The 21,092-nt window shown below is 44.5% G+C and overlaps 1 protein-coding gene across 1 annotated transcript in view; it reads right to left on the reverse strand.

Moving 5' to 3' along the window:
• Positions 1-21,092, reverse strand: part of PJA2 (praja ring finger ubiquitin ligase 2) — a 202,257-nt gene that overhangs the window by 95,852 nt on the left and 85,313 nt on the right. Inside the window, exons 5-6 of the mRNA XM_085632581.1 lie at positions 12,206-12,391; positions 2,562-2,673 (exon numbers count right to left, since the gene is read on the reverse strand). Coding sequence (XP_085488707.1) covers positions 2,562-2,673; positions 12,206-12,391 — 298 coding nt within the window. The remainder of the gene's footprint in view (positions 1-2,561; positions 2,674-12,205; positions 12,392-21,092) is intronic.

Below are 21,092 nucleotides of genomic sequence, written 5' to 3' on the forward strand. Positions count from 1 at the left end.
GGTTTCTTCAGGGTCCACTGGGAAGGGTCCTTCTTCAAAACTGCATCTGACTTTCCCATTGACTTGTATTGAGTATGTGGCTGTGTTTCCACTCTGCACACAGCCTTTGTGGGGTTCCTGTGTACTTACCTCAGGTGGTTCCTTGTGTCCTCAGCTCTTCGAAGTCTCCTGGTCCAAGTCCCGACTTCGGTCGCAGTTCGCATTCCACTTCTTTAGTATATGGTTTGGTCTCCCCCTTAGAGCGCACTGTGTATTGTGCTTGCTTACTTCTTGCAATGGAAATATTCTTGTATATGTGTGTTGATATCACTGGGTAGGAGATGTACCAATGCGTTAGTGAGTGTTGTGTAATAAATAAACTTATTTTTATAACTACACTGGGTGATTATTTTTCCTTTAACCTACACTAGACGATTAGACCTGGTAAAACAAGCTGCTTAACACTCCTTCTAGACTAAGGCTGAAAGCTGCTCTTCACAGCTATCACTTAGAGAGCTTCCTACGGTTGTCTAAGACCACTAAAATCACCATAGAGTTGTCTGGATTAGTGCTTCACTTAAATAAGTCTGCACCATATAATAAGCCAGCCTCCTACCGATCTGTTGCCCGTCCCCTAATTATAACATTTAACTGTTGAGGTGTGTGCCCCAGTTATGATCTCTTATCTACATGGTCCAAGCCTTGCCTATCAGTGTTGGCTTTTTTCACAGTAGCAATCCCTGACCTTTTGATTCAGTTACCAGCAAATATATTATTTGTCTTGGCCATCTACCCTACCAGGTTCACTACTGCTCATGTATCCATCAGGTGTTCCTCGCTGAGACCCTGATCACAATTGTGTGGTGTCACGACACCTGGTGTGTGTGTGTGGTGTTTCTATCTCCTTCATGTCTAGCATCCCAAATCCTGTGACTGTTTTCCTGGGATCATTGGCCTTTCTCATCCTCTTTCGTTTTCTGGCTTGCAGCATAGTCACATCTTAGGTATATTCCCCCAATCAACTGTGTGTCTCCCCTTCATGCTGCTTTCTTTATCCTGTCACCCTGTCCAGCTACTCTCACACCTCATCTGGCTTCATTACAAATTATGTCTTGTTATCATGTGCAATCATCAACTTGGCCAGATAGAGTAGCACATATCTGATGTCTGGGGCGCACAGCTTGGGATTTATGGTTTCAAATATTTTTTGGAGTACTTGCACTTTAAGTCTCAGAAGATTCGAATTGTCTGCTCTTCAAAACTTCTCTCAGACCCACTTCAACCTGCCCTCTCCAATCCAAAGCAATCTGCCCCAACTCCAATCCAAAATTATCTGCCCCACTCCAATCCACAAGCAATGAACCACACTTCAATCCACAAGAATGTGCCCCCTCCAATCGAAAACAATATGCCCCACTTCAATCCACCTCATTCCAAACCACGTCATCCCAATTCAAACTACCCCACTCCAATCCAATCCGATCAAATCCAATTACCCCAACCCACCCAACCCCTACTGCAGAACCTACAAAGTACTTTGCCTTTATCGACCATCAGATGTGCGTGACAACTACGGCAAGATGTAAGAACGCACAAAGTAAATTATTATCTTCAATTGAAATAAGGAAGCAAAAAAATTAAAAGGAAGCAAAAAAATTAAAAGGAGGCAGTGTGACATTACTCTTCGCCACCAAGAATTAATGTTTTCTGTTAAGAGTTCTCCAGAGATAAATGCATATTCTTCCCCATGTAGTCAAGTTACTTTTATTCTCTAAATAACAACTCAACGCTTTCCTCTCTGCAAAGTTCAGTAAAACGGTCTATTATCTAGTTCTTGGGCTCTCCACTACACCCTTCAGGATTGAAAATAACTTCCTGACCATTGCAAACTGCTACACTATAGCACAGGCTGGGTTGTCACTCAATTATAGTAATAAACTACATTGGCAATTCCACCACGCCATCAGGCTCCTCACCTCTTAGATCTTGCCACTTACTTGCCTGACCACCTCTGTATGGCCTAGGGGACTCATGTTAGACATCTGGTAACTTTGTTCTAAGCAACAGTCATTTCTGTACCTATTCATTGAGTCTTGTGTGTCAATGACATTTACAGCACTGTAGTAGGATGCTCGACACATCAAAAATGTGCTTGGAAGAGTTAAAGAATCAGAAATTCTCAAATAAAAAGAACACTAGAAATAAACATAACAGTATTATGTGAGCTTCATGATATCATTGGGAACTACACTAAGGTATTTATGTTTTCTATAGTTGATAAGATAAAAAACTTAACCATAAAAGTACTCATGGATCTTCCCCCTAACTTTATACTAGGGAATGAAACATTAGCACTAAATGGCTACTTGAGCTAGTAGTGGTATCAGACATTTTGCCTAAAGTCTGAATTAAACGTGCATTTGACGAACGATTCAAAGAATTGGAATCTACCTAAACAAAATGTAGGATCATGTCTTGGGCTACTCCTTTAAATCTAATAAAGCAATAATACTTATGACACATGACATACAGAGATAAGTAATCCTGCAAATCAGTTTCATAGACATGCACAAAAGTCATACCTCCATGGCTTGAGCCAGCCGTTCTTCGAGAGCCATGTATGTCAGAAATTGGGGATCCACATAAGAGATAGCTTGAGCAACACCTATTCCGTCACCAAATTCATCTAGAAGCCTGCAAATAAGCTGTAAGTGTTAGGGCATTTGCTATGACAATGAGATTTTCCATGACGCTTTAAATCATATCACTGTGAAACTAAAACTTTGTCTCTTTGTTTACATTTTTTAAACCCCATGTCTTCTACACTGCCATCTTTAAACACGAGGGACATCTAACAATCTGATAGATGTCCAAAAATTAGGAAGGATAAGTTACTTACCTATAATACTAGTTCTCTTCCAGTGGTATCCTCATCAAAGTCATAAACACTTAATATTCCCACCAATGTGTAGGGACCCCGTGGGACATAAAGAAAAATATATATAACTTTCCCATAGCTAAAAAATGCAGCCTTAACCAAAACAAGGCTAGACAAAACTCCCATAAATTGTATTTGTTTCAATAAACCTATCTGCTATTATTTCACTTAATTTCACTCATAGGAAGAAAAAACAGGTAAGCACAGAGACAATCATACTCTCTTTATTAAACTGTACAAATTGCAATGGAAAAAGATAGGCATTGTTAGCCCATAGTCTGCATTGAAAACACATAACAGAAGAGAAAATTAAATAACTGGCACCGAGCCTTTAAGGTAGCCATGACCCCGTGCCTCAGGGGTGACAGGCCAGTTGTTCTTTACATAGATCCGAAGATCAGGGCACAAAGAGATGACTCATTGCAGGATCATTTGTCCGGGGAGGTGGGCGGGTTGCTTATGACTTTGAGGAGGATACCCCTGGAAGAGAACTAGATTACAGGTAGGTAACATCCTTCTCTTTCAGGTGATCCTCATCAATAGTCAAAAGGACTGAATCGAATAGCAAGATCATCCCCCAACTCTGGGGATACATCACCAAGTATCAAGAGCTGCTGTTCTCAGCATTGACTTTTTTTTTTTACAAAGAGGCCTAGCCTACTTAAGTGTCTGCCCATGTACCCGAATCGAGACAGTAATGTGTCGTGAACGTATGTACCGACCTCAAAGTGGCTGCTTTGCAGATCTTAGAGATAGGTACATTATGAAACAGGGCCACAGTAGCTGCTTTTCCCCTTGTGGAGTGGGCTTTGGGTGTAGCTGCAAGGAGTTTGTTGAATAACTGGTAAGCCAGTTTGATAAACAAAACGACCCATCTGGAGAGGGTCCGTTTGGAGGCTGGAAAACCTGTCCTAATGGAACCATAATTAACAAACAAATGACCTGATTTCCTAGGGGCCTTAGACTTGTCTAAGTAGAATTTCAATACTCTTTTAAGGTCTAAAGAATGGAGAGACCCTTCAGTTGATGTGGTGGGATAAGGGAAAAAAGTGGGTAGTAAAATGGTCCGATTAATGTGAAAGTCAGACACTTCCTTAAGCAAAAAAGCAGTGCGAGTTCTCATCACTACTCAGTTGCTGTGAAAGACTGTATGTAGAGCAGAGGGCTTGCATTTTGCTCACTCTGCGAGCAGAGGTGAACGCTACTAAGAAAGCAGCTTTCCATGTGAGATGTAGGGTCGCTCTGTGAATCCGTCCAAAATGTGGACCCATGAGTTTAGATAGACAGATTGAGTTACCAGAAGGAGGGGGGGAGGGGGCTGAGAACTGAAGGCAAGATCACCTGAACCCCTGGAAGCTGGAAGAACAATGGCTGGTAAGGTGACTTTCTATACATCGTATTGGCTGCAAGGTGTACTTAGATGGAAGCATATGCCTGGAGGCTCAAGCGATTTGGCATTGGCTCCTGGCCAGACGACTCACCAGTACAGCAGTTCGCCTGCCAGGGGGACAAAACATTCAAGCAGACTCCCTGAGCCGTCATTTCGCAGACCATCAAGACTGGGTTCTGCACAATGACACAGTGGCAGATGTTCTCAGGAAATGGGGCCAGCAGTGCATAGATTTCTTTGCGGACCAAAGCCAACAAAAATGTATTCGATTAGAGATGCCCCCTGAAAAACGACCTAACTCTAGTGTCGCCAGCTGCCACCACCAGATATGTTTCTGGACCGCTGGGTCGAGAGCCTGCCGCTCTCAGGGTCATGAAACGAAGCACATCCTGAACGAGGTGCCAAACCTCCTCCCCCCAGGATGGGCGGGGTCCACGAAGGGGAAGCTACAATGGCCATTTGTAAGCTACCCCAGCCATGTGCTGCTCCCAGCAACTGGCCGCCACCGGTTTGGACTCCCACTTTGGGCAGGAGAATCAGCAGGAAAACCAAGTTAAGAGGAGGGGTGTGTCCCCCTTTCCCAACCCCATCCCTCAGGTGAGGAAGGCGAGGTGAAGCACAACTCAGTCCCCGAAGATTGGGAGGCCCAGCCAACAAGAGGCTGCAAGGCAGACCCAACTACAGGAGGCACATATCCTACATGCGGAACTATTAGAGTCACTTAGGGTCATAGACTACAGAACATATACCCAACTAAAACACACACATGCAGATAAATCAGGGGCGTTACTAGCGAAATTGTTGAGAGATGATCCTCCGACTATTATAGTAGGCAAAATCACTACACCTAGGGGTGATACTGTCACTACTCAAAAAGATATCAACGAGGTCTTTAGCCTGTATTATGCTACACTATACAACAAACCAGATACAATAGACGATTCCCACATAGACGCTCTCCTGGATAATTTACCCTACCCACAGCTCACCAGGAAAGCATTGACAGGTCCCATTACCAAGACTGAAATAAAAGTAGCTATGAAAGGAATCTCACGAAACAAAGCACCAGGACTAGATGGACTCACGATCGAATTCTTTGACACTTCTGCAGAGGCCCTGGTTCCCCAACTGGAGACACTATATAATAAGTCACTAGAGCTTGGTGGCCTACCAACATCCACAGCGCAGGCGCTGGTAGTTTTGCTTCCAAAACCTGGAAGGGACAAATCAGATATATCTGGATACCGCCCATTGTCCTTACTAGGGACAGAATATAGGATATTGAGCAAAATACTAGCGAATGGACTCCTTCCATACTTACATAAACTTAGACATACAGATCAATACGGATTCCAACCAGCCCGTAGCACATCCCTAACCATCAGGAGATTGCACCACATTATGGCGACGACCCCGGAACGTTACCAAAATGCAGGCTGCATCGCGCTAGACCTACGACAAGCGTTTGACATGCTAACTTGGGACTATATGTTTAAGGCGATAGGGAAATTTGGCCTAACCCCCAGAGTGTCTCAAATGGTAACATTTACTGTACACAGCCCCAACGGCTAGAGTCCGTACAAGTGGACATATCTCAAGTGAATACTAGATATTCAGGGACACACAGCAGGGATGCCCACTGTCGTCACTGATATTTATAATAGCGCTAGAGCCCCTAGCACTTAGGTTGCGCCTAGAGGCCCAACACCTTGGAGTCCTGATAGATGACGTAACACATCTGATCTCTGCTTAGGCAGATGACATAATATACTTGCGAGACCTTATAGGTGCCCTAGATTTCATTCCTGACATCTTCAAAAGGTTTAAGCAGATATCGGGCCTTGCCATGAATGCAGCAAGTGCAGCAAAATCCAATGCCGCCTTCTTTCAGGAGGATACACATCCAGAGGTCATTGATTTTGGGTCATGTTCCCTCCCAGTGGCGCAGTCCACTTTCAAATACCTCGGTTTACAAATATATCGGTCACATACGGATATGCTAGAGAGCAACCTTACCAGAGCGATACGGTCCATACGCTCAAGTGACGCCTTTTGGATCACGCTACCACTTTTTGCAACGGGCCAAGCAGCCATATAAAAAATGGTGGTTCTACCACAACTCTTGTACTACTTCTCTAATTTACGGATAATAGTACTATCAGCCACATTCAAAACTCTAGACACTATACTCTCAGACCTTATATGGGGAACCGGAAGGTGCAGGATAGGTCTCAAGAAGCTACAATTGGGGACCAATAAAGGAGGATTGGGAGTACCTGACCTCAGAGCATATTATGCGAGCCAATTGCAGTGGCTGTCCTACTGGACAGCTGGCCGCAATCTGCAGAAGATATGTTACACATTGCATGACATTGACCAGGGTACCTTACGCACATTGTTACTACCACAAAGTAAAATTCCCCCGAATATACCACCCCTAAAGCTTTCAGCACTCCAGTGCTGGAAAGCGGTGCTACAATACACTTCCCATTGCCACCCGTACACCGGGAACATCCCGCTAGTGGGAATCCTACTAAATAGCTGAGGGCTCACAAGGCGCAGGATGGGAGCCTGGTTGGAGGAAGGAGTCAGCACAGTGGGTGACTTATTCAATCATGGGCTGCTGATGGACCACGAGAACTTTGTGAGAGAAACCGGGGTGCCAGATCACTTATACTTGATACATGCCGCACTACTGCAATACATCAAAAAGCAGTGGGCCCCATAGAGACAAAAACCTCCAACCCACAAATTGGTTAAGGCCCTATATTACATGGGAAGAGGGAGACATCTTATAAAATGGCTATACGTGGGAATACGGGCATACGCCGTGATAGAGCTTAAAGAACTACGTGATACATGGGTGGAGGATATAGTGCGGGAGCTCTCAGACAAGGAATGGGATGGTCTTTGAGAATACCCCAAACAAGTGTCCAGAAAAGCAAAGTTAAAATTTTTACAAACTATGTTACTCCATAGAGCCTACCTTACACCACGTAGGCTTCAACAGATGTTCCCACAAACACAACACTAATGCCCTCGATGTCATCTGGATGTGGCTGACTTAGTTCACATGATATGGGCATGACTTTGCTTAATACGTTTTTTTGTTGTCAGTTAGACTTCACGTAGTTGCAGTCACACAGCTAAATGTGGGCAACACAGTTGAGGAATGTATCCCAGGCCAGTAAAAGCACTCAATGAAACAAAAGGTGCAGATTAGATTCATGCTTATCAGAACTAACTATAACGGGGGAATTTCATTGGTTTTTTACGAGTGAAATGTCCAGCTAACTATAACATGTGTGAAACCTATGGTTTTTTAAGTGAATATATATATACACACACACACATCTTGGTTTTGTCTTTTTTTTGTTTTTTGATAAAGAGAAAGACCAGGGAGATTTGAAGAGCATGCCAAAGACAAATACAGCAGCCCGCTCAATAGGTACCAATGACACAGATGTGAACCACAGAGGGACATAACATATGTCAAAACACAGTAAATCACATACAGATATATTCAGAAATATGTATATATAACATATACAGACACTGTATAAACGACAATGAGCATCTCTTAACAGAGAGACTTCTAAGGATAACATCGGCCGAGGCCATGAGCACAGGGACCTGAGCCCCTGCCTGACAATGAGCAGAGGGAAGACCACGTACATAAGCACTTCCTAACACCAGAGATTGAAGAGCAGACAAAACCACAAAGATAAGAACGCAGTCAACGCTGTGGCGCAAGATGGACCAGCAAGCCACCCAGTGCCTATGAACGTACCCAGAGTGTACCCATAGACCGTGCTGAAAGCGGAACAGAAACTGTTCCGGAAGTAGAACAGAAAAACATGCTCACAAGAGACACTGGCTCACGGCTAAGACAGGCAATAGGCAAAAAAGGTTGAAACACAGCGAAACGCTTGAAAGACAGCCAAAGGCAAGAAAATGGAGGCGTGAACATGCCAGGACAAGCCAGTCGTACCGTAAACGCAACAATACTCTGGAGAAGTCTGCATCCTCAGAGGCAGGAGAGAACTACGGACCAACCGTAAAACACAAATATGTAAGCTCCAAAGAGAGCTACCCCACCCTTGTGGGTCTTATCAGAAAAGAAATCTCACAACAGCAGGGGGGACGGAAAGAAGCGAAAACCATATCGCAATAGCCTACAGCATGAACCATAGGAAAGTTCCCCAGAGGGAAAGAAGATAACAATCCTAAGAGGACCTCGCAGGATGCTCACTAAGGACCTACACCATCCAGAAAGTACTGTGCCTGGGGCCATGTACATACACCACCCAGGAAGAACACCTCCCGTGGCAAGGTAGAATGGCTATAAAATAACCAACGAATACCCCACATAGTGTATGTCACATCCCTATAAAAAGCAAGGGAACACCAAGGGCCTGCAATTGCTCCACATCAACATGTTCTGAAGAACACGTAAGCAACACTGGGTTGGGTGGGGGGGAATACCCAGGGGCATCATCCATCATCAGCAGAGGAGGAGGAAAGGACGTCAACGACATCGAGACAGCGCCGCATCGACATTGACTAACGCCGAAGGAGACTCCGTTGACCGGTCGGCATCGACCCAACATCCACCGCGAGGGGACACTGCGGAGTGGGACGGCGTCGACTCGTAGACAAGTCCCCTGCTGTGGCCACATATGATGTCATTGCAGAGAGCCCCACAGGGCTGTGCCCTTACGCCGTAGGTGGACTTCGGTCCAACGTTTGAATGGGAAGCCCCACCGGGCCGACTCCCAATGTCGCGGCGAGTCCGGAACCTGAGTCAGGGTACTCAATTGGCGCAGAGGGCGAACCCGCTGGCGAGCTCCCAGTCGGAGTCCCTACCACCTCTGTGGGGGCTGAAGGCGCGCCAGGGAGAGGGATAGACTCAAAGATGGCCTGCAAAGCCTCATAATAGGCTTCCATCTGGGTTCTAGACGCCCCAATCCCGGGAAATGGGAGGTAGCTGGGGGTCGACTGTTGAGCGGCCGTGTCTGGGAAAGACCGGGAGCAGCGGCCACCAACGTCATGGCTACCTGAGGCTGACAGCCTCCATGACTTCTTCTTGTGCATACCTGAGGAAGGCTAACAACGGCCTCTGGAACAACTCCGTGACCTGCCACGAACAGGAGCCTCAGCTCGAGATGGAGTTTGGCGACGCTTGGACTCCGAATAGGACATCTGGGCGGACAAAAATGTCATCTTACTTTCCCACAGGGACTTCGGCTTCAGCTTCCGACAGGAGTCGCAATCCACAGAGTCCTGGTGCTCCTCCAAGCACTACATACAGATCGTGTGTGGATCCGTTGCCGACATCTGCCGTGTACAGGTCTCATACGACTTAAAGCCCGAAGTCTGTTCCCAGACACAAATAGGAGTCAGTAAGGCCTAAGAAACAGAAACAGGCCAGAGGAACCGCTTTTCCTGGATCCGTGCTGCAGGCGCGGAAATGAAGAAAAACTGACGTCGGCACACTGGGGGGGGACTAGATGGCTTCACGGATGTCATATCTGTGGACGTCAGGGCGGAGCCATGCGACACCTTCCCATGGCGGCAGAGGTACTGCTGGTTCCTGAAGGATATTCTAAGTTAAGGAATCTGCTGTTAGATATCTATCAGATAAGTAATTTTGACTGTTTATTGCCAAAGTTTACAAACCTGTAACAAAACCAAGTTAATGTCAAATGCAGATTAGTGATACCATGCTTTTGAGAGTACGATTGTGCCTATGATTTGGTTCTAAAAATAAAATACTAAATAATATTTTTATACAAACAAGTTAGTCTGAGTTCAGTCTTTGAATGTGTGACATAATTTCTTACCCGAGTGTGTACAATAAATGCTTAGCACTACCCTCTGATAAAGACTTATTGCTCTCCCACACTACCACAAATAGAGAGTAAGGTGTTATCTACTTTTACCTCTGCCTACCTTTGGGGACCCTCTGGACTCTGTGCACATTATACCTTACTTTGATATAGTATATACAGAGCCAGCTTCCCACATACGATGATCACATTTGTCTTCGAGATCCTGCTGCAAGGGTCACATTTTGAATCTGGCATTGGGAACTAGGAAGATGCAATTTGCCATCAATCCCAGGAGAGAGGTAACCTGCTGGTATGATGGCTGAAGAGTGAGAGGAAGGTGACTGCACTTCAGGGTGATAGATGATAGCCTCCCTTCCGATGGACACACTCTTTCTACCTTGGAGTCCAGATATTGTATCCTTTGGGTCGGCTGATGAACCCACTTGGCAAAGTTGATGTGGAGACCCAGCTGCTGAAGCAAGTCTAGAGATGTCTGATACTGGTCTCATGAGCACTGAGGAGAAAAACTCTTTAGCAGCCAGTCGTCCAGGTAAGGGTAGATGAACAGCCCTTGGCGACGCAAGGCCACTGCTACCATGGACATGCATTTGGTAAAGGCCTCTTGAGGTCTACTTTAGTCTGAAAGGTAACAGTTCATATTGGTAATACTTGGCTGCTACCATGAAGCATAGAAACTACTGATGTTTTGGGTTGATTGGCACGTGGAAATACACGTCCTGCAAGTCTATCGAGCACATCCAGTCTCCCTGGGGGAGGTGAGGATATATTTGATGGAGTGCCAGCATGCAAAAGTTCTCTCTGCAGGTGGCCTTGTTCAGGAGAAGTAAGTCCAATATCAGTCTGAATTCCACGTTGGGACCTTTCTTTTGCACCAGAAAATATTGAGAGTACACTGCCTTTTCTCTGTGTGATTCCGCGTTAGTGGACTTTTGTAGTAGAGTGGAAACTTCTCGTTCCAGTAGTTTTAACTGGTGGCAGACCGATTTTACTGGAGGAATCGCCGGGGTGGATGACAAAACTGTAGAGAGTACTCGTTTTGCAGCGTATTCAAAACCCACTGATCTTTTGTAATGTTGCACCACTCTTGAAGATGATTGACATACTTCCCTCAACAGGAGTATAGAACGGCGACTGAGGAAGCGATTGTTCATTGCTGCGAGGTGTCTTGGTAGAGGTCTGGCGTGGCCAAGTGTAGAGACGCGACCTTGGTAGATCACTCTGGGTTGATGTTGCTGCTGACATTAAGACTGTTGAGGGACTTGAACCCTCAGATGATAGGGCTTGCGATCGTATGGCCTGTACCTTCAATGGAAATCTTTTCTCTTTTCCAGACCCACCGCCTTCAGAGTGTTGAGTTCCGCCTTCATCTTGGCTATTTTGTCATCTTTATGGGATCCAAAGAGTGAATTACCGCTAAAGGGCAGATAAAAAATGTATTGTTGGGCTTCTGGCTAAAGTACAGTAAGTCTGAGCCAAGACGAACGTCGAGCGCACATTCCATGGGAATAAGCATGTGCTGCAAGGGTTGCACTATCTGCTGCTGCACTAATCATCTGGTTCGCTACTAGGCCTTCCTCAAAATCCTGCCAATCTTCCTTGGGCAATTTGTCTTTGAACCTTTCAAGAGAGTTCCATATAGACCTATTGTAGCACCCCAAGAGGGCCGATGCACTAGACACCTTTAAGGAAGCAAGCAGAGGTGTCACACACTTTTCTACCCCATATTATGTACCTCGGGGTCCCGGTACATGGACGAGAATATTCAGTAGATATGACTATTGATGAAGATCCCCTGGAAGAGATCTGTCCACCCATTATAATGAATGCAAAATCAATCTTTCATTTAATAGAAAAGCGAATCTACTTTACGGGGTCAAAGGCCATGTTGCAAACATAAATAAATGCCATAGAAATTGTTGCCATGGCAAGTAATCTACCCCACAATGTCTTATCTATGAAGTTTCATGAAATGCATGAACCAGCATAAAAAATTGCCATTGATCCACCACGAGTCAAAAGACTGTTTTTCTAAATAAAGTTGCATACCTCCACTCTACATCTAAATCTTCACTCATGCTGGAGTCATCCTCCAGATTGTTGTTTCCATCCAACATGAAAAATCCTGGGTGGACAAACTGGCTGACAGGCTCATTCTCCTCATCACTGCTGCTTTCAATTTCTTCATGATACCGAAGCCATCGAATCTCCCCTGGTTCCAAGGATGGCTGCTCCCTATGACAGAAATATATTTCAGGATAAGTGACACTTACAAGGCTTGTTAAGAGACCTGAAGCACCTTACAGACTACATTTTCAGCCACTCGATAAGTCAAAGTTACTTGCAAGAGGATTTTGGTGTGAGAAATAGCACTCAATAACACAATGGGAGAAAAAGCGAGGGAAACAAAAACCAGATTACACACTGATTTCAGTATTGGCAGACTAATGCACAGCATGTGAATCAAAAATGATTCACTTGCAAAACCATCATGGTCTGCAGCCCTGAAGGCGCAATTAGTTACTAGAACTGCAGCCAGTGCGCAGAGCAGTCTTACTAACACTTTTAATATTCATTTGTATAACCAAAAGCAATGAACTGGCTGGAAGACAACCTATTTGGCACCACTTAAAACTAAAACTTCAATAACAGAGCAAAAAATGCAGAATAAAGATAACAGTCTGCTTGTCCAACGGCTCGCCATTTGCCAAGTCACAGAATGCTAGATAGTTGGTTCCATTCATTCTGTCAGACAGTGTCAATGCTCTGTCCAATTAGTTGGTCACCTGTAATAGTGGTTTTCTCAGATGGGTATGACAGTGTGCAGGTGGAGACTGCCTTCCAGATTACACAGCGAATATTAAAGACGATGTAACCTCCATAGGATAAGTCAGTCCCGGGGTGTCAGAGGAGTGCCTGGGGTACACCTTTGATGATTTGGATGGCAACTTTGAGGATGTTCTTAGGTGGAAACATTGGGACTCGCAAGCAAGGCACTTCCACCCAGTGAGAATCAAGGCTTACATGGCGGTCCTGAATTCTGTGTAAAATAAGCCTTTATGTTCTGAAGGAGGTACCATGCAGTCTGGGTTTATATAGCTATGGATGCTCTGAACTAGGTCTTGCTAATGATGATGGAATCTAGGGATTTATCATAAGATGTGATGTGAATCCTTTAAGGTACACATCAGTAAGCCATTTCTGGACGAGAGTTTGTGTAGGAATGTGTGAAGAGAATAAAATCAACATAGGCCCAGCTTAAAATAGGCACTGTGCCTCTGTGCTTGGACGATGGTGGCAGTCCACTGAAGAAGATGATGATGGTGACAAACATTTAGATACATTTATCTGTCATAGGTATACTGGTGGTTTTAATGCCTCAGTTGGCCAGAAGTACCTAGGAGCTTGGATCACCACACAATAAGACTCGAGTAGTAGGAAAAGTGCTGGACAGGCAGGAGTTCTGATGTGAAGGCTTGTGTGTGTGATGGTGTTTGTGGGTGAGGGTAAGCATACAAACGTGTGCAAGTGTTGGTCAGGGTAATCGGTTTCTTAACCAAGGAAGGAACCTGTACAACTGGACCTGCATTTCATTTACTGTACTGCTGTTAAGTTAAACTTCTGGCTCTAGAAGGTATGCATCTTAATTTCTAAGACATTATATTAGCGCTCGTTTTAAAGGGAATGTCTGAACAGTTATACTGCACTGTCTTTATTTCATTCCATTTTCATTTAAACCTGGAGTCCATTACAAGAAGAGAAGTTCCCTTTTTACTCTGTGCTTTAGAGCTGGTCTACCTGTAGAGATGCTGCAGTGTTTTTTGGGAGGAAAATGTACAATTGCACAGGAAATGCTAAAAGCAGTGGCCAGCATTTGAACGCATGCACAGCGGCCCCTAATGTGATTCTCTTCGTACACGAGTTGCTCATAGCACTACCGCAGGAGTAAGGTTTAAGAAACAGGCACAGTATGCTCTTTTATGTTTTACAGATGCAAGTAGGGCCTGCACAAGTCACAATGCGATTTCCACTACCTGGTATGTGAATGGAATAACCATGCATTACAAGAAGGCTTGCATCGAATGTAGCAAAGACTAACGTGGTTTGCCTATATAACTTTTGCTGCATTAACAGCTTGCATTCATTTGTCGTTATAAAGAACACACTACTGATTTGTGTCTGAAAACCGCATGACTAAGTGTGCAGCAGGAGTTGTAATGACCTTGGGGTCAATTAATGCTTACAATAACCTTACAGTGCTATTCATGCCACGTGCATCTTTGCTTCCACCTCTGTGGAATGTATCTGAGGACAGGCACAACAGCCCCTATCACTACCCGCAGGCCCTATAGTGCAAGGGTGGGGCATATGCATTCGCATGCTGGCAGGGTCCACTCACTTACTTATGGTGTCAGTGCAAGCAGGATAAACAATGAATAATAACTACTGTGACCTGACTACAGCCTGCTTTTGGGGGACGTGCAAGGCGGTGACCAACAAAGTTGCAATATACTTGATTAATTACTGCTGATAAACAGGTGTCCCTCTGAAAAGGCATGCAGTATGTCTGTCGCTATGCAAGGTATGGAGAGAAAAGCGCGAAAGAAAGGGGAAACAACTAAAGAAAAAGAGAAATGGCAAAAGGACAGGGACAAGACAGTACAGTAAGACCAAAAAGAGAGAAAGGTGAGGAAAATAACTCACTATGTAAACAAAGGATAAAGGAGGAAAGAGAAAGAAAGAGAGGGAGGGAGAGGAGAGAAGAGCGAGAGCGAGAGCGAGAGAGAGAGAGAGCGAGAGAGAGGTCGGACAAGAAAAACATGCTTATGACCTTGGTCCGATCCCCGTAGTCACAGGTCATTGCAAGTTAAACATGTGAGGGGTTCAAGTATTCCATATGGATTCAGTCTTGATTATGGATAAAGTCTATACAGCCTTGAGCGTGATTAGGTTTTAAGAGTGCCTACAATGATTTCACTGTTCAGTGATGATTAGGGTCTCAATGGCTAAAATTGCGATACTTTCCCATCTATCTTATTTTGTCAACAAAATACTGAACGATCTTACCCCAAATGTTCTTTAGAGAGTTGGCAGGGTGAGCAAAGGAATGAAGGATGCCATGACATAGGATAATTCACAATGGATACAATGCACCACCTATTCATAAAGGAAGTGCTGGGAGTTATAGAACACACACATATATATATATATATATATTCACTGAAAAAACCATAGGTTTCACACACGTTATAGTTAGGAATTAGCATTTAAAAAACCTTGCAAATTCACTGAAAAAACCATAGGTTTCACACATGTTATAGTTAGCGGAAATTTTACTGATAAAAAAACCAATGAAATTCCCCCGTTATAGTTAGTGCAGGCAACTATAACTCACGCGACCGCAATCCTCTGCGGATGCTAATACTGTATTTAGACACTTATTTGCCCATGTCTTCTTCCATACATTTTTAGCTATACATATATTACAAATATTTTTTTTTCATAAAGACACATATGTCATCAGCAGAAGATTGCGGTCGCGTGAGTTATAGTTGCCTGCACTAACTATAACGGGGGAATTTCATTGGTTTTTTATCAGTAAAATTTCCGCTAACTATAACATGTGTGAAACCTATGGTTTTTTCAGTGAATTTGCAAGGTTTTTTAAATGCTAATTCCTAACTATAACGTGTGTGAAACCTATGGTTTTTTCAGTGAATTTGTACGGTTTTTTAAATGCTAAGTTACTTTACGCCATTCGTGGCGTGCGCGCCCACTTAACGCAGTTCGTTCCGTGCGCGCACGGTGCGCTTCGCGCACCGTGCGCGCACAGTGAGCGCCCACTTTACGCGGTGCGATGACAAAGCAAGAAAGCACGTCAACAAATCTGTTTCTGCTTTCCTCCGTGACTATGGTATGGGTGCCATTTACCACAACAACTTGCGTTATGACATGCAAGACATTTATAGAGGAGATGGTGTGCACTTCAATGATGAAGGGAACAGAGTCTTCCTCTTGAACCTTAGACTCTGCATCGGTACTTACTTGTAGGTACCACTAAAAAATCATTTCATAAACACAACGGCTCTTTTTAGAGCCCCCTAATATCTAAACACTTAAATCTGATTTTCATTTTTTTTTTTTTTTTTTTCTACCGTACGCTTACCGTAAGCTTACCGTACGCGTACCCCGTGATTTTTTTTAAAATCAATAAATGTTTTCTTTGTACTTTACAGTCCTTCTTTGACCCCCTCACAAATGTAAGGGGGTCTGTAACTCTCCTCATTGCCCCCTTTTCTTGTTTTCACTCTTTTTTTTCTGAGTGAAATACACAAAATGGCGGCCGCCGCTTCCTGGTTTCGGCCGATTCGAATGTTTACTAAGATCTAAGAGCCAATCAGAATCGCGCTCGCGCACGCCACCGTACGCTTACGGTAAGCGTACGGTAAGCGTACCGTAAGCGGGCTCAGATATATATATTGATTTAAAGGCTATTTTCTCAGAATCTACTGAACAGATGTACACCAAACCTACAAAAGGCACTTCCTTGACCTAGGGACTACCTCTCTGCCAAATTTCGAGTAATTCTGTTCAGCCGTTCGGGCTGTAGCTCGTTCTAAAGGTCCTATGGAAAAATGCATGGGGAAAACGCGTTTTGGGACCCCCCTTTTATCTCAGCCCCCGCTTGACGGATCCCCCCGAGACTTTCAGGGTAGGAGCGGAGCGTAGCGCCCCACCTATTTTGAGAAATTCGCGAGGATTCATCGACCGGCGCCAAAGTTATTCAAAATAGAATGTTGAGGTTTTCCTATGGAAAAGGGGTCCTAACTATAACTACCTACTGGCGACCGCCAGTAGGTAATATATATATATATATATATATATATATATATATATATATATATATATATATATATATATATATATATATATATATATATATATATATATATATATATATATATATATATATATATATATATATATATATATATATATAATGACATGATATCGGGAGAAGAATTTAAATTCCTATGGGTAGAATATCCGGTGATTCCAGCAATCTACTTTGTGCCAAAAACTCACAAAAATATCAGTCCAATCCCAAGACGACCGATAATCTCCGCCATCAACAGTATGGGAGAACAAATATCTCAGTATGTGGACTACTTTTTTACAATACTTGGTTAAGGATCTCCCAACTTGCGTAAAAGCCACAGGAGACTTTTTGAATAAAATCAAGAGTATACAATGGGGAGACAACATGAGGTTCATAACTCTAGATATAGAGTCATTGTATACATATATAGACCACAATATAGCAGGCCTACTGAGAACACCCAAGGGAGCTGACTATATAACTGAACTGTCTACAGAAGGCGGTGAAAGGGTCAGAACACCGCCAAAAATCCTCACTACGATGTCCAGGTACTATGAGAAGCTCTAAACATCCCAGTCCAATACTCCACGGTCTGACACAGTGGACTATTTGGACACTATGGCGCTGGCCTGGTTTAGTGACAGTGCTAGACAATACATGGAGCTCCCCATCACGGTTGAAGATACTAAACAAGTGATCGGAAGCATGCCGGCGGGAAAAGCTCCGGGAGCGGACGGGCTGACTGCAGCCTTTTATAAGGAATATTCTGACTTAATAGCCCCACGCCTCCTGCAGGTATACCTGGAGGCGATGGAGACAGGGTTCCTCCCGCCCACCTTACGTGAGGCCACCATTATCACCCTGCCAGATAAAGATCCTACTGCACCTGATTCGTACCGGCCCCTCTCCCTAATTAATATAGACGCAAAAATATACGCCAAACTCATAGCAAACCGGCTGCAACCTATGCTGCCGCAGATAGCGCTGCCGGACCAATCTGGCTTTATACCGGGCCGCTCAAAGGCACATAACTTGCGTACGTTATTTGGTCTGCTACATTATCTAGCTCCACATGTTCAAGCAATAGCCACGTTGTTAGATGCCACGAAGGCATTTGACTCGCTGGAGTGACGGTTCCTGTTTACACTGCTACCCCGCTTAGGGTTTAGCCCCCTATTCATCCGACAAATACAGTTGCTATATGCAGGCCCTATGGCGCGAGTCAAGATTAATGGACAAATGTCAGAGCCTTTTGCCATAACAAGGGGAACAAGACAGGGATGCCCACTGTCGGCCTTGTTGTTTGCCATCGCCACTGAGCCACTGGCAGCCCGGCTGCGTCAGCACCACACGCAGCGGAGCATAGGATTCACGTCCAGGGGACTGTTGATCTCTATGTATGCAGACGATATGATAATATATCTAACTAACCCGAAAGAAAACTTCACAGCTGTAATGAGAGAGATCATCCGATATGGTGGGCTCACAGGAATCCAGGTAAACTGGTCAAAATCGGTGATCATCCCACTCACAGAGGAAACTACCCCAGTGGACGTAGAATTTCCTATTCAGTGGGCAAATGGTGAAGTTAAGTATTTGGGAATATGGGTAAGCAGATCACTCCAGGAAATATGGCTTGTGAACTATGGGAAAGTGATGGACTGGATAGAGAGCAAGATCAAGCGATGGAGACAACTTCCACTGTCACTGATGGGTCGCATATCCATCATCAAGATGGTAATCCTGCCCAAACTATTATATTTGTTTGTAAACATTCCAATGCCGTTGAATACACACTTTTTCCAGAAGCTGATATCCAATATGATAGAACTGGTGTGGGCGGGCAAGCAGCCTAGGGCTGCCTGGAAGCTGCTGACCCTGCCATTTGCTCAAGGAGGACTGGGAGATTCCCGATTTTTAACTTTATGCATACAGCGCACAAGCGCAGTACTTGCACTTCTGGCAACACCCAACACCGTTTCAGCCACACGTGGCAGTAGAAATAGATAAGGTAGCCCCCATGCCTCTAAACACGGCAATCTATCAGCCTTACAAGAGACCACACTCAGAAATTGACACAGTAGAAACCATGAGGTGGGCATGGACGGGAATTGCGCGGAGAGCCAAATTTAAGGAACTTTACGCCCCATCCATATGCCAATAGGAGGTAACCCGCTACTAACTCCATTAATGGACAAAGCAATTGCATTAAGAGCGGAGGCACGAGCACTGGAAAGAGGCAGCAATCTATTTCCGGGTGACACATTTCTGTCGTTACAGCAAATGTGCAGCCCCGATACACCCACGGCGTCGGACACATTGCTGTACTATCAGATTAGGGCTGCATGCCGCGCTAGATACTTGTCATTTCCACAAGCGCCTCCTGCACTACAGAATATATTGGTTAACCCCTCACCCCGTAGATTGATTACGAGAATTTACAGCAAAAAGAGTCACCTCTAATCATATGCACCACAAGAGCAGATTGGGAGAATGACTCCAATCTCACCATCACGGAAAAACAATGGCAATATTGCTGTTCACAATTAGAAAACCTCTCCCCAAATTATAGACTAAGACTAATTCATTTTAACTTTCTACATAGATTGTACCGGACGCCCTCCCAACTGCATTGTATGGGCATTTACCCGGACACGAAATGCTGGAGATGTGGGGCCCAAGAGGCCACATTCTCCCATCTGGCATGGTACTGCAGACCTGTTGAGTGCTTTTGGATGGCAGTCTTGGGGTATATCAGGCAAATAACTAACACCAAGGTAAGGGCATCCCCGCTGACAGCACTCCTGGGCTACGTGGCAGAGGTCCCGAAAACTTACGTCCATGCTGCTCTTGTTATCTAAAAGGCAGGTTGCGCTTAATTGGAAGAAGCGACAGGGCCCTACAATAGCGGCATGGTTGAATAATGTAATATACTGCAGGGACCAGCTGTCCAATTATTGGGAATTAATGCCTAGAAGAACCAGACCTCTGGATATTTGGCAACCATTTGCCACCTGGCTAGACGCGGGAGGTTCAGACCTATGCAGGAACTAAGCAAATGTGCTGTGGTTGAGCGGCCGGGGCTGGGGGTAATCACTAACCGTATCTGACTGGGATCTCGGGTAAAGGCGTAAATCCAAGACAAGTGACATGAAAGGGTATAGAAGATCAGTCCAACTACATCACTCATATGCATCACACGACACACAGGGTAGCAGTACAGTCCATTTGAATATGGTAGGTGCAGGGGTAGAAGGGGGGGGGGGTTTACTGGTAAAGTTACATTAGGTTTTGTTGTGAATAAACTCGTGGCATATGCTGTGACAGGCTCATCAAAAGACAGTGGGATGCTACTACACAAGTGTTATGCCGGCCCGTTGGGTTGTAGGCATGGAAGCTGTGTCCTGTTAGTCAAGTAATGTTACCATTGGTGCTGCCGGCCTCCGGGTTGTGTGCTGTGTCGCGAAAGTTTGTTTCAATAAAAAATAAAAATGTATAGACCACAAAAGAGGACTGGCAGCGATGAAACATTTCCTAGCTACGAGGCCTGCAGAATGTTACGAACATAACAAAATTATTATGGAATGCATAACATGGAGCCTCAACAACAACTACTTCATGTTTGGAAATCAAATCTATAAACAACTGAGGGGTGTGGCTATGGGGTCCTGCTTCTCCCCCAGCTGTGCCTGCCACACGGTGGGCTGGTGGGAGGAGCAGGCCCTCAGGTCAACTCACTCAGAAATGTATACCAAGCATGTGAAGCATTGGCTTCGGTATATAGATGATGTTTTTATTGTTTGGCAGGGTAGTGAGGAAAGAGCCACAATGTTCATAAACAACATCAATAATAACTCTGATAATTTAAGATTCACCTCATATATCAGCGAAAAGAGTGTTGATTTTCTAGATGTGAGTATACATTAATGAATGACACATCACAACCACTCTGCATAGAAAAACAACAGCTGAAAACTTGATGCTTCATGCGTCCATTGCACACCCCAAACAGTATACCCTATGGGGAAGTCCTTAGAATAAATATGTAGTACCGCA

This window comes from Triturus cristatus, chromosome 2_1 (genome assembly GCF_964204655.1).
Source record: "Triturus cristatus chromosome 2_1, aTriCri1.1, whole genome shotgun sequence".
Taxonomy (NCBI): Eukaryota; Metazoa; Chordata; class Amphibia; order Caudata; family Salamandridae; genus Triturus; species Triturus cristatus.